This window comes from Oncorhynchus nerka, linkage group LG4, assembly GCF_034236695.1.
Source record: "Oncorhynchus nerka isolate Pitt River linkage group LG4, Oner_Uvic_2.0, whole genome shotgun sequence".
Classification (NCBI taxonomy): Eukaryota; Metazoa; Chordata; class Actinopteri; order Salmoniformes; family Salmonidae; genus Oncorhynchus; species Oncorhynchus nerka.
This window is the reverse complement of record NC_088399.1, coordinates 21,733,278-21,747,127: the sequence shown is the minus strand read 5'-3', so window position 1 is coordinate 21,747,127 and position 13,850 is coordinate 21,733,278. Positions and strand designations below refer to the sequence as shown.

Below are 13,850 nucleotides of genomic sequence, written 5' to 3'. Positions count from 1 at the left end.
AAAGTATCAGTATTTTGAACCTGGGGTGTAACTGCACCCGAGGGAAAGAGAAAGAGAGAAAAGAGATGATGAGAGGGGAAAGAGGGTGAGAGAATAGAGATGAAGAGGGAGAGAGGATAGGAAATGAGAGAGAAGAAAAGAAGAGATGGTTTGTGCTTGCATACAGCATCATCTTGTGGTATTTGAAACAACTACAGATACAGCGTATGTAGTATAGCTCACTTTATGTATAGTATTTATATTGCTACTGTCACGTTCACCAACCTACAGTAAATGCATGGAATATAGTGGACAATTAATTTGTGTCCGTTTTTAAGTGAATTCCCATTACTTTCTATAAGGCTACTATGTAATCATTTGAGCTGCACTACATGTATATTTGTAACTGTATTGTCTGGACCTATAGCTTTGTATTAAACATATGTGTTGGAATAAAAGTGCCATCAACTTATAATACTATTATGAGTATTTACTTGTAACTCATTTAAGAAGGTCTAATTATTGCAAAATGTAATTAGGCCACAATATTTCGTAATATGTAAAGACATTTGTGTAATATTATTTCAAACATCATAGGCTGCTTTAAAATAATTAGGCCTGATTTCTAATATGCCTGGCTGTCCATATCAATAATATTTTAATCATATAAAATGGTTTGTAGGTTAATACAAGGAGGTTAACATCAGGAGGGGCTGTTACACAAAGCTAAAGTAATACAGGAGGAGGTTAACACGGACAACTGGTAAAGTACGCCAAAATATAATTGTATTCAACATTCTGGCATGTAGAGGTCGTGAGAGAACTTTCCTGATTCAAACGTTAATTTCGGCTTGACAGAATTCAAAGCAATTTAATACGGCGTTTCCTGTCAAGCCGAGGTGGAGACGAAGGGGTGCTCGAGATCGTGCACTGTTTGCGCGTGTCTGTTCTGTGTGTGGATGCTAAAATCTGAAGAATTACCAGGGAAATTAAATTCACGTGTAGGGCCTACGTGTAATTCAACCATAACCAGGTAAATTGAACTAAGTAGATGTGCCGATATGTCTTGTGCCGTGTGTGTTAATATTTAGAGGTTGTCGAGGTGCACAATACAAATGTTTCTTCGCAGAAAAATGCCTGTTCTACAGCAGGCCCGCCAGTATCTTATTTCTCAATACACCGAATAGGTTCAGTGGGATATCCCCTATTCCGCCTGGTTTATACCTTTTCTCTTAATATCGTAATTAGTGAGAAAAATATTGTCGAATTACCGGTGTCCTTTGAGAATATGACAACGTTAAGAGAGGGTTTGATGGAGCAGTGGCCAGGTAGCGGAGGAACATGGTTGCTCTGCGGTGTCTCCTAGTGATGCACACCGGGCAATAGTGCAGCCCGAGCCGCTAGAGGGATACGGGCCTACCGGGGGTGGCGTTGCGACAACCAAGGCATTGAGGTTCGGAGACAATGTCCTCAACATACGATTTTGTTGGAAAGCAAACGTAACTATTTATCAGCTATAGCCATATGCAGACGATGTTACTGTTACCACAGGTAAAGTTAAATGTGTGTGTGTATGGATGGTAACAAATTATTTTTGGATTCAGTGTTAAAAGTCGTTCTCGGCTATTATGTATGATGACGGCAAATCACATTTGGACATGGATGTCGTCTATTTGAACTGGCTATACAGTAAATTACATTGACTCATCTGTCCACGTTGTATTCGTGACCAACGATATCTGCGTTTTTGTGGTATATTATTTGATTAAACAGTAACCTAGGCTTGGTCTTCTCTGGGCTTGCAGCCCTCCCTTCTTTCTCATCTGGCTACTGCAGCCTGGGGTTTCGGCGACGTTGTTTATCACTTTACTTGGTTGATACAGAATGGCGGGTTTGAGTATCGCGCTACACATGACTGCCCCTTACACCTGATAGTTTGATGCAGTGCATGACGTAGCCTATTTGTAGAATACCCTAATTTGGTTGAGTGTTATATTAATAAAACGTTTATATTCTGGCAGATGTGTTATTTTTACCAATTTAGGCCAATGCCCTTACTGCATTGCTGTAGCTATACCCTGGTCTCAATTGGGACTCCCTGTATAAATAGAGGTTAAATTAAAGTATTGTAATTATCATGATACTCGGTAAAGGACAATTTCAGCAGTAATGTGATGTACTTTTCAAAGGTTTTCTATTCCTTTCAAGGTGCATAATCAGAAATACAAGACCAATATGGGGCATTGTGCCCATAGGGGCTGTTTCAGGTGTTTGAAAAATACAAAATTCTCCAATTTATGGACAGGGGATAAGCTCACCTCCAGACCACCTCCCTCACATACTTTGTGCCCCCTCATCCTTTGTGCCTACAGTGAAAATCTGAACAATAATAATAAAAATATTGTGATATGAATACAAAAGCTGTATTTTGACTGTCTCTTGTTTCCTTTTTTGTTTCAGATGTAAAGATGTGAGTGTGGTCTGAGGCAGCTGTGATCCCATGCTTCAGCCCCCCACCCACCCCAGCACCACACTAGAATGTACTTGAACTTGCCTCCAGTCGCGGCTTTGCACACAGAATGGAGGTCATCGTGCGGTGGTCTGCCCAGAGGCTTTAGCGGTCTGCCCCTGTGCTTCAATGACTCTGACAGCGACTTGTCCACCACTGGAACACCCATCTCAGAGAAGGTCCAGATGATCATAGAGAGCCTAAGGAGCACCCAGTCCTCACTCAACATGGGCGACGAGACCGAGGGGAACCAAGTGCTATCAGGGCAACCGGTACAGGAGGCTGGAGCCCGGGGCTCCCAGGGCCAAGGCTTCAAGTTCCGGAGGGGGCCTCCTGTGGTTATGGGACCCAAGCCCAAATTCAGAGGCCCTCTTCCTCTCACTGATAACTTGCTGGCACTGCCAGAAGTTTCCTATAATGTTGATTCAGAGAGTTCTGACGGCGATGACTCTGTAGATAGAGGCATCGAGGAGGCCATTCAGGAGTACCTGAAGGAAAAGGATGACCACAAACGCAAGGCTGAGCCAGAACCAGCCACTAATATTTTACAGCCACCGAAGATTCCCCGGAGGGAGGCTGCTCCAACCTTTCCAGAACCTACTAAACAACATTCCGACAGCAATAAGATTTTAACTGCCAGCAACCAGGTTCCGAGAAGTGTCCAAACAGAGACACACAACACAGCACTACCCATGAAAAAATGTTTGAAAAGTAAAATACCCACCTGCAAAGAGAATCCCTTTAAGAAACTGGACACAATAAGCAACACAGTGGTGGTAAAAAAACAATCTTTGGAACAGAAGAGAGGCCCCTCTAATTCCAACCCTCTCTCTGACAAACAGAAGAGAGGCCCCTCTAATTCCAACCCTCTCTCTGACAAACAGAAGAGTCCTGTACTGAAAGCAGTGAAGTTGGAGGAACACTTGTCTGACACTGACAGCAGCAGCAGTAGTGATGACGGCATTGAGGAGGCTATTCAACGTTACCAGCAGGAGAAGAAGAAAGAGAGACATGAAGGAGGCCCTAAGTCCTCCAAACCCCTTCTCGTCCTCAAAGAGGAGTCAGACTCCAGCAGCAGTGATGACGGAATAGAGGAGGCCATCCGCCACTACCAGCTGGAGAAGCAGAAAGAGACGGGTGTACCGACGCTCTCTCTATTTCTATCCAAACAAAAGCAATTGGGTAAAGCAGCGGCTCCCCTGCACTGTTCAGAGAGCACAAGCACTCAGGCAGCAGCCATGAAAAAACACAAACTGTCTAAAAAGAAGAAACCTGAGACTAGGGATTTAAAATCATCTCTACCCTCTCAAACTCCTGGTTCCTCACTCTCTCTTATCAAGAAGAGATTAGCAGTTAGCAGCCCCAAAGGGAATGGCCTCCTCTTGTCAACTAAAGTGGAGCCGCTGCGAGAGAGGGAGCAAGAGCAGCACACCACCCCATGCCCAGCCACTCTGAAGGTGAACACCACCACCACAGCTGAGCTGATGTGTGCTGAGGCCATTCTGGACATTTCTAAAGCTGTCATTAAAATGCCAGGGGCCTTTAACCCTAATGTAGCATCAGCAGGCCATATCAATATTAACAGTAGCTCCACGGAGTCCACCGCCACCACTTCTCTTATCTCCACAAACTGCCATGATGATGATAATGATGATAATAATACAAGTGATGATGAGAGCTCCATTGATAGTGAGGATGGGATCGAACAGGAAATCCGGAAGTTTCTTGAGAAGAAAGCCCAAATGCACAAACTGCCATCTGGGCCCGGCTCAGATGTTGGTACTACAAGTCCAGGTGAAACCAACACAATAACAGAACCAGAGAAAAACACCAAACTGAGTCCGGCCCAGAAGAAAACACTGAGGCTATCTGTGAAGCAGAAAATAAATCTCAAAGAGGAAGGTGGCAACAGGAGGGGTTCCAAGGAAGGAGAGAGTCATCTCAAAATGAAAGAAGAGGCACTCCGAAAGCATTTGACCAAGCATGACCAAAGGTCAAGGTCATCTGTTTCCACCCTGAAAAAATCCCCACTGAAATCAGTGAGGACCTCAGAGAGGAGGGGGGAACCTAAGAGTGGAGACAAGAGTAGCTCACTGGACAGTGACGAAGACCTGGACACTGCAATAAAAGACTTGCTCAAGACTAAGAAGAAGTTGAAAAAGAAGACTAGAGATATGAAGTTGAAGTCAAGGAAGGGCCTTGAGGATGAGAAGCCGTTGTCTAGAAAAACAGAGTTAAAGAAGCTGGGTATGGACCATGTGCCGAAGACTACCAGCCTTTTGAAAACTAGCCTTAAAATCACTACTACTACTGCCCAGAGTAGTAACAACAACAGGAAAAAAGGCACATTTAGTACGAATGTGTCACAGTATCCACAGAGCAATGAGAAGAAAGAGCCCCTCAACCAGACAGATGAGATGGACCGATCTCAAGGGAACCGGGATGTAGAAGGCCTGTCAAGAGAGACTATCCCAGTTGTTCAGATCAAGGAAGAGAGCAGTTCAGTGGACAGCGATGACAGCATCGAACAGGAGATCAGAAAGTTCCTGGCAGAAAAGGCCAAGGTTTCTACTACCACAGTGAAAACAGATGATAGAGAGGAGATCGTGAATGGCAAGGGCAAAACAGCAGTCCCTCTCACGGAGAAATGCATCAAATTGGAAAATCTGCTGGCTGAAATTCCAAGGATAGATGTTGCTCAATTCCCTGACCTGCCTCGTCAGAGCAGTTGTGAGCAGAGAGGAGTTCCGGAAAGAGGAATCTTTCCAAACACACCCCCTATCCAGCCAGTGCCAGGAAACCACACCCCAGAAACAGCCAGGGGGTCGTGCCTAATTTCAACCCTCACCCCCAGCTCCTATCCTCCAGCGCTGGAGCCTGCCAATGGCGCTGTGTCTGGGGCTGCCAGATCAGAGAAGAGGAGGATCTCTAGTTCAGATCCAGGAAGCGGTGATACCCACCAGAGTGCCAACTCTGAGATGGCAAGGGAGCACAGCTACAGGTCATTTCCCAGCACCAGCTACCCCTTGCCCAGGACTGACTCGGAGCAGTGGCGTAAGAGCCAAGTGATCCCCACCACTGAGACAAAAGAGAAGATCCATAACAGGAACCCATTCCAGTACAGCTCACCTAGTTTCGGTGAGAAGAGAGCCACCACTCCAGCGTATCAGTGTGTAGTACCAGCCAGTATCTATTCGCGTAGGAGGAATATTGAGCCTGCACCGGATACACCTGTCTCCACCCGACCTGCTGCTGTACGGACTGGGAGCAGCATCAGATCACCACTGGTTCCATTCCACCGCCCCTCATCCTCAGAGACCATATCTACGTCGGCTGCAGTCTTCAGCTCCCCGTTCCCCAGCCTGACCAGGAGACCTACGGAGACAGGACCATCAGGGAGGTACTTCCTTCAGGGTCATGAGTCAGGCAGCCGCTGGGGTCAATCCCCATCCCTGACCCCGGGGCTGTCGGAGAGCAGCGTGGTACACGTGGCCAAGGACAAGACGATGTTTGTTGAACTGTTCACGAACGAGACCAACCACGTTCAGGTCAGAAGCAGGGAGGTGAAAGTGAGTGAGGGAAAGGAGGAAAGGAGGAGAGACTTGGCAGTAGGAGAGAGTGAGAGAGAAAGGGAGTGCAGGAAGACAGAGCAGATAGGAAGACGAGGAGAGGAGTGTGTAGATGAGACCGACGTCAGCGAGTCAGATGAGAGGACGAGCCCAGAGCAGCAGGGCTTTCACACTTTGTAAGTGCAGGCTTTTTTTCTTGTTTGTTAGGTCACATAGCGGCATCACATAACCTTTTTTTTTTTTTAAATATTAGTTAGCGTATTGAGTGCCCTCCTTCCTGGTGGATGTCATGTCAATTCAAGTACATTTGTTAGTTCGTAGGTTCCAATGGTTTGTTTGTTTATTGTTAATACACACACACAAAGACTCTTTTTATATGTTTGTACATTTTATACATCTATTTAAATACTCTAACGCAATGTCATTGAGAATTTAAGACTAAAATGTTCCTTTTTTAATTTGTGCTCTTAGATTATTATTATTTTAAATTCTTATCATTGAAACCTTTAAGCAATATCAGCCACCGCCCTGAAACAACAAGCAAAGTGCATGAATGTTAGTACCACCCAATGCACAGCTGTGTGTTGGTTGTTTCTTACAGGAAATAAGATGGTTATTTTTGTCTCACCAATGTTTCACTGACTGTTTTTGTAAAGATACAACATATGGAAATCCTATCAAAGCCCTCTTAAAGTTATCAGGCCAAAGATATAGGCCTAACCACCCAAATATACTATATGAGTAATTTGTACAATAAAATATTGGGTCAAAATGATCAATTGAAGACATCATTTTACAGGGAGCAGTGAGTTAGTGTTTTGTAGCTCCATGGATGAGTGACTGAAGGGACTTATTTTTATCATGCAAATACGTCAGACTGTATTCAACTAATATTTGTGTGTGTGTTTGTTCCCCTTGCCCTCCTTGTCATTTGTCCATCGGCCAAAATCTTCCCTTTGCATTCTAATATAGTCTTCCTCTTAGTGGCATTAACACATTTAAACAAAAGTATCATATTCTATTCTCATGACAAGCAAGTTTAAACCTTGTCATAAAGTAGGCATATATTTATGTTTGTTCTCTTTTAAGGGTTCTGTCAGCAGTGGTTAAAATAACAGAAGCAACTAACCCCAGTCACAAATGCTGTTTTTACATGTGGTTTTTGTATATTTGTTCTGTCGCTGACAATATACAAATACCTTTTAAATTCAAGAAGAGATTTTCCTCTACAATCATAGGCACATTTCCCATATCAATGGTTGATTTCCCTCTGACAAACTGTCAACAGCACACATCAATCATCAAGGCTCTGTATTTCTTGACTTGCCATTTGGTTGTTTTTTGTTTGATGTTCTAGTAGTTTTCTTGAATTTTGTTACGTGAAAATATTATTTATTTTTGTTTATGGAAAAAAGGAGGAAAAAATAATTGTACTGAACATGCTGTGCATCGCCAGTTTTCATAAATAATTAGCAAAAATTTAACTTTTCTCCCTTTTCCCTGTCAAAGGAAGAACTTTGACTGTATCTTTTAAAGTGCAACTGTGTAATAAAGAGTGAATTTCATCAATAGTGGTGCATCTCTTATCTAATTCAATTAAAATGTATCCTCAACAATATTCTAAACACCTTGATATTCCTCAACAAAGATGGGCCGTACATGCATTACAGCTCTTCAAGGTGTTCTTATCAGCTGCTACTCTTCAGAAGGACACTTTTCCACTGGAGAAATGTGCATTTCTGTGAAACCAACTGTAACTCTTGCTATATTATCCCTCTATATGACTCATTTAGCTAATGTTAAAATCCTTAGTGTCCTCTGACCTCATCATATTACCAAATCAGAATTACTCAGCAGTGAGGGGTTCAGCAGTACCTTGGGCCACAATACATTATATTAGACAGACAGACTGACTTGGATACATGAATGAGTAACTCAAAGGCTTCTCTCTCAACATTTCCCTCTGGTAACAGCATGTAAAAGTCTGGTCTGCGGCCAGCCGGCCACACCGTTTACATTTCTCTACTGTTGAGAGTGATATGATCGTACTGGCTTCATGGTTATCATGATGTTCATAATGTCTAATGCATAGTGAGGATAGGAGTATGTGTTCGACATCAATTTTGCTCAGTCGCTGATTGCCAACCCCAAATTATAGGGCGTGTTCCTCTGTCCAGGCTTAGCTGACGCATGCCAGATCTTACAATGCCTGGATAGGCATTTTACAGCACGTGAACCACATGTTATAGCTATCTGGTGTATGACGGCACAGTCGATGCGTGCCACGTCAACCATTGGTTGATGCATGCAACATCTGAGCAGGGGAATGCGACCATAATGAGTAGTCATTTATAATGCAAGGTGATGTGTAGATTAGTCTCTACATAAACATGCACTGATGTTTCCTCCCCTACTCTGCCTTGCCCCAGGTCTCTGTCCAGCTCCATTGACCCTGGTATCACCCTCAGCCCTTACATAGCATTGAACACAGAGGAAAGGAGCAAGAGGTTCAGATGGATGTGTAAAGCTGTTGCTGTAAATCAGCCAAAGGTACAGTGACGTACGGGGACAGTTAAAGCATGTTGCACACTGTCCATACAATGCCAATCAAACACCAACCAGAAACAGATGGATAGGTGTGACTAGTGCTTAATTTGAGCCGGCACCTCCCTGTTTTGGACAGTTTTTTTCTGGCAGCTGTTTGGCTGGATCCGGTACCTCTCTTGGCATGAAAAATAATTGTCACTTTTTACAATGTAAAAATTCAAATGAAAGAGATCAAAGTTAATTTGAGTTACCTCTTCATTTATTGTCCTGCCCCAACCCACCCAAAAAAACGTAATGTGAAAAAGTTGATTTTCATCCTAGGCCTGATATTCCAAGAGTTGATTTGGGTTGGGCCAGCCCTGCCTTACGGTGTGCGTAACATTGTAACCTATGTTTGAGACCAATGCATGGCCATGGCTGTGTGAGTAGCACGCCTGTATCTCTCACAGAACTAAAATATTCCCAATGTGTAAGTGCCTCTACTCTCCTGCTCTATGCCACTACACAAATGTGATGATAAGCATGCAATGCTTTATTATTAAGGTAATTATTTTTTCTTATGTGTTCCAGTACCTCAGAGATCCCTAGGGCACCCCTCTCTCCCGCTCACATTTTGTTCCAGTACCTCAGAGCTCCCTAGGGCACCCCTCTCTCCCGCTCACATTTTGTTCCAGTACCTCAGAGCTCCCTAGGGCACCCCTCTCTCCTGCTCACATTTTGTTCCAGTACCTCAGAGATCCCTAGGGCACCCCTCTCTCCCGCTCACATTTTGTTCCAGTACCTCAGAGCTCCCTAGGGCACCCCTCTCTCCTGCTCACATTTTGTTCCAGTACCTCAGAGCTCCCTAGGGCACCCTCTCTCCCGCTCACATTTTGTTCCAGTACCTCAGAGCTCCCTAGGCACCCCTCTCTCCGGCTCACATTTTGTTCCAGTACCTCAGAGCTCCCTAGGGCACCCCTCTCTCCTGCTCACATTTTGTTCCAGTACCTCAGAGATCCCTAGGGCACCCCTCTCTCCCGCTCACATTTTGTTCCAGTACCTCAGAGCTCCCTAGGGCACCCCTCTCTCCTGCTCACATTTTGTTCCAGTACCTCAGAGCTCCCTAGGGCACCCCTCTCTCCCGCTCACATTTTGTTCCAGTACCTCAGAGCTCCCTAGGGCACCCCTCTCTCCCGCTCACATTTTGTTCCAGTACCTCAGAGCTCCCTAGGGCACCCCTCTCTCCTGCTCACATTTTGTTCCAGTACCTCAGAGCTCCCTAGGGCACCCCTCTCTCCCGCTCACATTTTGTTCCAGTACCTCAGAGCTCCCTAGGGCACCCCTCTCTCCCGCTCACATTTTGTTCCGGTACCTCAGAGCTCCCTAGGGCACCCCTCTCTCCCGCTCACATTTTGTTCCGGTACCTCCCGATTTACAAATTAAGTACTGGGTGTGCCCCTATGTTTTTGTTGAAGTTTATTAGGCATTGTAATGGGCAGTGTGCAAGGGGCTTTACAGTGTGTTCCAATCTGTCTGGAATAGGTTTGTGATGAATTGGTGTTTGTTGGCTTGGTTTGTTAACAATCGATTCTTTCTGGGCTCTTTTTCAGAAGACCAAATTTAAGAAACCTGTGAAGAGAATACTCCAATTTCTACCTCTATCCAGGTACATTTTGTAGGCAAATCTTGTCGTATTTAACCTACTTGATAACACAATAGTACAACACATAGATAAATAAAGGATTAGGCACAGACATGATTAAATTAGAAGATAAGGAGGGTTCATTGAGTGTAATGAATTATGTTTCTTTGCAGGAAAAATAAATCAACTGGGAAGTAAAGCAACAGAAGCACAGATGTTTTTTTGTACAGGAAGATCTTTCAAGATTTCTTATCAAACATTTAAATGCGTATATGCCATTTAGCAAATGCTTATATCCAAAGCGACTTAGTCATGCATATGAAAACTGTTATTGTTGGTGAAGAGGGTTTGTCTGTTGTATGTGAATTGTTTGATTCTGAATTATGTTGGTTATGTTGAAATTGCACTTGTTATTGTTCAACAATGTTTTAATTATTTATGTTTGTTTAATGTTTGTTTTTATTTGGCTATGGGTTCTCAATATTCAAATTGACAGTTGTTGAAGAACGTTTTCGATTTCAATACATTTTATAGATTGACTTCTACATCACATTCATATTAATGTTAAAATATAATTTATTGAAGAAAAAAACAGTTCTGAAAATCAACATATCCCAAAAAATGTAGATGTTACAGTATTTGGCTAGAATTTGACAATAAAATGTGTAGGCTACAAGCGAGTACAGTATGGTTCAGTAACTGTGGTATTACAATTCAATAAAGTTTTTGAATGAGCATTCAACTACATGCGTGCTCATGGGAGTTGTGGTCCAAAGGAAATTATTGACACGTGATCTAGTGCGTACGAGACATCCAATGGACTTCAACTACCAGTCGCATATTTCTTTGACCTTCAGTGGGAGGGGACAGCACGAGCAAGCATGGCAGCTGGAGTTCTTACCAAAGGTACATTTTTATTTACATTATACAATCAATTCATATATGTTGGTTATGATTATGACATGAACTATATTTAGCATCTTTTTTGCTACCTTGTAAGACTGTACTGTATCCTCGTTTTTAATTGACAATTCAATTACACAACCATTGCTAACGTTAGCTAGCAGTAGCATCAAGTTGGATGTCCAACGTTACAATGTAATGTTTTATATGTTGTAGTTAGCTGCTGTCTTTATCGTCTGACTGCTGGTGGGTTTCTTGTAGGTTTGTGCGGGTTCCGCCAGCCCCGGATTGTTGCAGCCGGATACTCCTGTAGTGGACCTCTCTATGCGACTGCTACCGCAGTCAAAACACTCCCTTTGCAAACTGACAGCACGGGTAGGCCGAGTTGTCAGTGACACGTACAGTTCGCTGTCTTGCAGTAGTTCATGCTATGGATATTTAACACGAATTCATAAAGCTTCTCTACAATCACAAAGAACTAACCACTTCTCGATATTATCTTTTTTTTTTTTAAATAGCTGTCACTGACAAGATCCAGAACTTGCCTCTTGAAACGCCAGATTTCTTTCGCTTGTCAGAACTCTTCTCCTTAAAAGATCTATTCGATGCCAGAGTGCACCTTGGACACAAGAAAGGCTGCAGACACAGGTTGGATGGCTGATTTTCATAGTTCATTTGACAGTTATGTTCTCATTGTGGTTCATATTGACCTTATCTACCATATTTACTTTACTCTTGCATCAGAGTAAAGTAAAACCAGCTGGATTATCTTCATAGGGCAACATTAAAACATATACATATGTTTTTTTATTAACCCTTTATTTAACTAGGCAAGTCAGTTAAGAACTTAAAAACAAATTCTTATTTTACAATGACGGCCTACCAGGGAACAGTGGGTTAACTGCCTTGTTCTGGGGCAGAAGGACCTATTTATAACTTGTCAGCTCAGGGATTCGATCCAGCAACCTTTCGGTTCCTGGCCCAACGCTCTAACTGCTAGGCTACCTGCCATCCCAAAACATGCCTTGCAGATTTCATATACAGAGACAGACCGCATACTGTAGGTATGAACAGGAGCACATTGTCACACAAACATTGATCTTGATTCTCTCTCCCTTCATCCCTCTCTACTAGACTGATGGAGCCCTATCTGTTCGGCAGTCGTCTGGGCCAGGACATCATCGACCTGGACCAGACAATGGCGCACCTCCAGAGCGCCCTGAACTTCACCGCCCACATCGCCTACCGCGGCGGCATCATCCTCTTCGTCTCCCGCCGCCGACAGTTCGGCCACGTGGTGGAGAGCACGGCAGGGGACTGTGGAGAATATGCCCACACACGCTACTGGCAGGGTGGTCTGCTCACCAATGCTCCAATCCAGTACGGCCCGGGGGTTAGGCTGCCTGACCTCATCGTCTTTCTCTCAACTCTCAACAACGTGTTCCAGCAGCATGTGGGGGTCCGCGATGCAGCCAAGATGAATATACCCACGGTGGGTGTGGTGGACTCTAACTGCAACCCCAGCCTGGTGACATACCCGGTGCCTGGGAATGATGACACACCAGCCGCAATGGAGCTGTACTGCCGCCTCTTCAAGATGACCATAAACAGGGCCAAGGACAAGAGGAGGCAGATGGAGCTGCTCCAGGGTTTATCACCAGCGGGCCTCACACAGGGTTCCTCGTGAGAGGCACTGGTGGAATTAATGAAGGGCCCCTTTTTGAGTTATTTGAAAATGCATTATTCAATTTTACTCCCTTGAAGTTAACCCTGATCTGAAATTATAGGATAGGTAAAATCTCTGCCTTTTGGTTAAGATCAAGTGTAGTATTTGAAAGCAAGTGTTCCACTTCAATGTTTACAACAACATAACAAATAAATCATTATTGGTCGGGTGTATCGAAATGTTTGTGTTCCTAGCTCCAACATTGCGATAGTATCTAATAGTTCACAGCAAAACACACATCTCAAAGTAAAATAATGGAATTAAGAAATAAATACAAATATTATGTTCATGTCAGATTAGGGATTTATGCCAAGGAAGGGTGGGTAAAGCATGCATTTAGGTGCGGCAGGTAGCCTAGTGGTTAGTGTTGGGCCAGTAACCGAAAGGTTGCTAGATCAAATCCCCGAACTGACAAGGTAAACATCTGTAGTTCTGAACAAGACAGTTAACCCACTGTTCCTAGGCCTGTCATTGTTAATTAGAATTTGTTCTTAACTGACTTGCCTAGTTAAAGGTAAAAAAATATATGTATATAGTCAAATATGGCCAAGGACTACTGCTAAAATGCTATATGAAGCACTGTTTTTCAGCAACAGATTTGGTGCATTTGTACAGAGTTGTTGCTCTTTGTCTAGATTTATCTGGAAAAACTGAGGTTTACAAAGTATGTAATTGCAGAGTTTGCTCCATCAAACTGATAATGTTTCCAGATTATTTCTAACATTTGGCTTGACATTGTCTGGTCAAATAAAATAAAAAATAAACTATTTCTGTATCAAATGACATGAATGCACTCATACTATTTATTAAGTCAACTTTCTTTTCACTAAATATGTGTGGTCTCCTCGTGTGCTTTTTCGACATTCCAACTATTTCCTTGAATTGTAATACTGGGCTAAAATCTTAGTGTTCCCAGTCATATAAAATCAATGTCTGAATTCATCTAACATCCTTATCATTGTAGCAATAAAATACAAAAATGGCACCTGCATGTAT

The 13,850-nt window shown here is 43.4% G+C and overlaps 2 protein-coding genes across 3 annotated transcripts; both read left to right on the top strand.

The window, feature by feature from the left end:
* Positions 1 to 864: 864 nt before the first annotated feature.
* LOC115120498 (protein phosphatase 1 regulatory subunit 26-like) lies at positions 865 to 10,987 on the top strand. 2 transcript variants are annotated; one of them, XM_029649453.2, is made up of 5 exons: positions 865 to 1,012; positions 2,440 to 6,233; positions 8,487 to 8,607; positions 10,197 to 10,249; positions 10,399 to 10,987. In XM_029649453.2, exons 2-5 carry the CDS (start codon positions 2,518 to 2,520, stop codon positions 10,421 to 10,423), a joined length of 3,915 nt encoding a protein of 1,304 aa, XP_029505313.2. In that variant the 5' UTR covers positions 865 to 1,012; positions 2,440 to 2,517; the 3' UTR covers positions 10,424 to 10,987. The 2 variants fall into 2 exon arrangements, with proteins under 2 accessions (XP_029505313.2, XP_029505304.2); XM_029649444.2 differs by having other exon boundaries at positions 866 to 1,012; positions 10,194 to 10,249.
* A 36-nt stretch (positions 10,988 to 11,023) lies between these two features.
* On the top strand, positions 11,024 to 13,637 carry LOC115120511 (small ribosomal subunit protein uS2m-like). Its single transcript, XM_029649465.2, has 4 exons — positions 11,024 to 11,131; positions 11,390 to 11,503; positions 11,647 to 11,776; positions 12,263 to 13,637. Exons 1-4 carry the CDS (start codon positions 11,107 to 11,109, stop codon positions 12,813 to 12,815), a joined length of 822 nt encoding a protein of 273 aa, XP_029505325.1. The 5' UTR covers positions 11,024 to 11,106; the 3' UTR covers positions 12,816 to 13,637.
* The last annotated feature ends 213 nt before the right edge of the window (positions 13,638 to 13,850 follow it).

Bases quoted from the DNA above. Each gene is read 5' to 3' on its own strand.
- LOC115120498 (XM_029649444.2), top strand. From the start codon at position 2,518: ATGTACTTGAACTTGCCTCCAGTCGCGGCTTTGCACACAGAATGGAGG. The intron at 8,608-10,193 runs GTACAGTGACGT...GCTCTTTTTCAG, and splicing joins TTGCTGTAAATCAGCCAAAG to AAGACCAAATTTAAGAAACC. The intron at 10,250-10,398 runs GTACATTTTGTA...GTTTCTTTGCAG, and splicing joins CAATTTCTACCTCTATCCAG to GAAAAATAAATCAACTGGGA.
- LOC115120511 (XM_029649465.2), top strand. From the start codon at position 11,107: ATGGCAGCTGGAGTTCTTACCAAAG. The intron at 11,132-11,389 runs GTACATTTTTAT...GGTTTCTTGTAG, and splicing joins AGCTGGAGTTCTTACCAAAG to GTTTGTGCGGGTTCCGCCAG. The intron at 11,504-11,646 runs GTAGGCCGAGTT...TTTTTTAAATAG, and splicing joins TTTGCAAACTGACAGCACGG to CTGTCACTGACAAGATCCAG.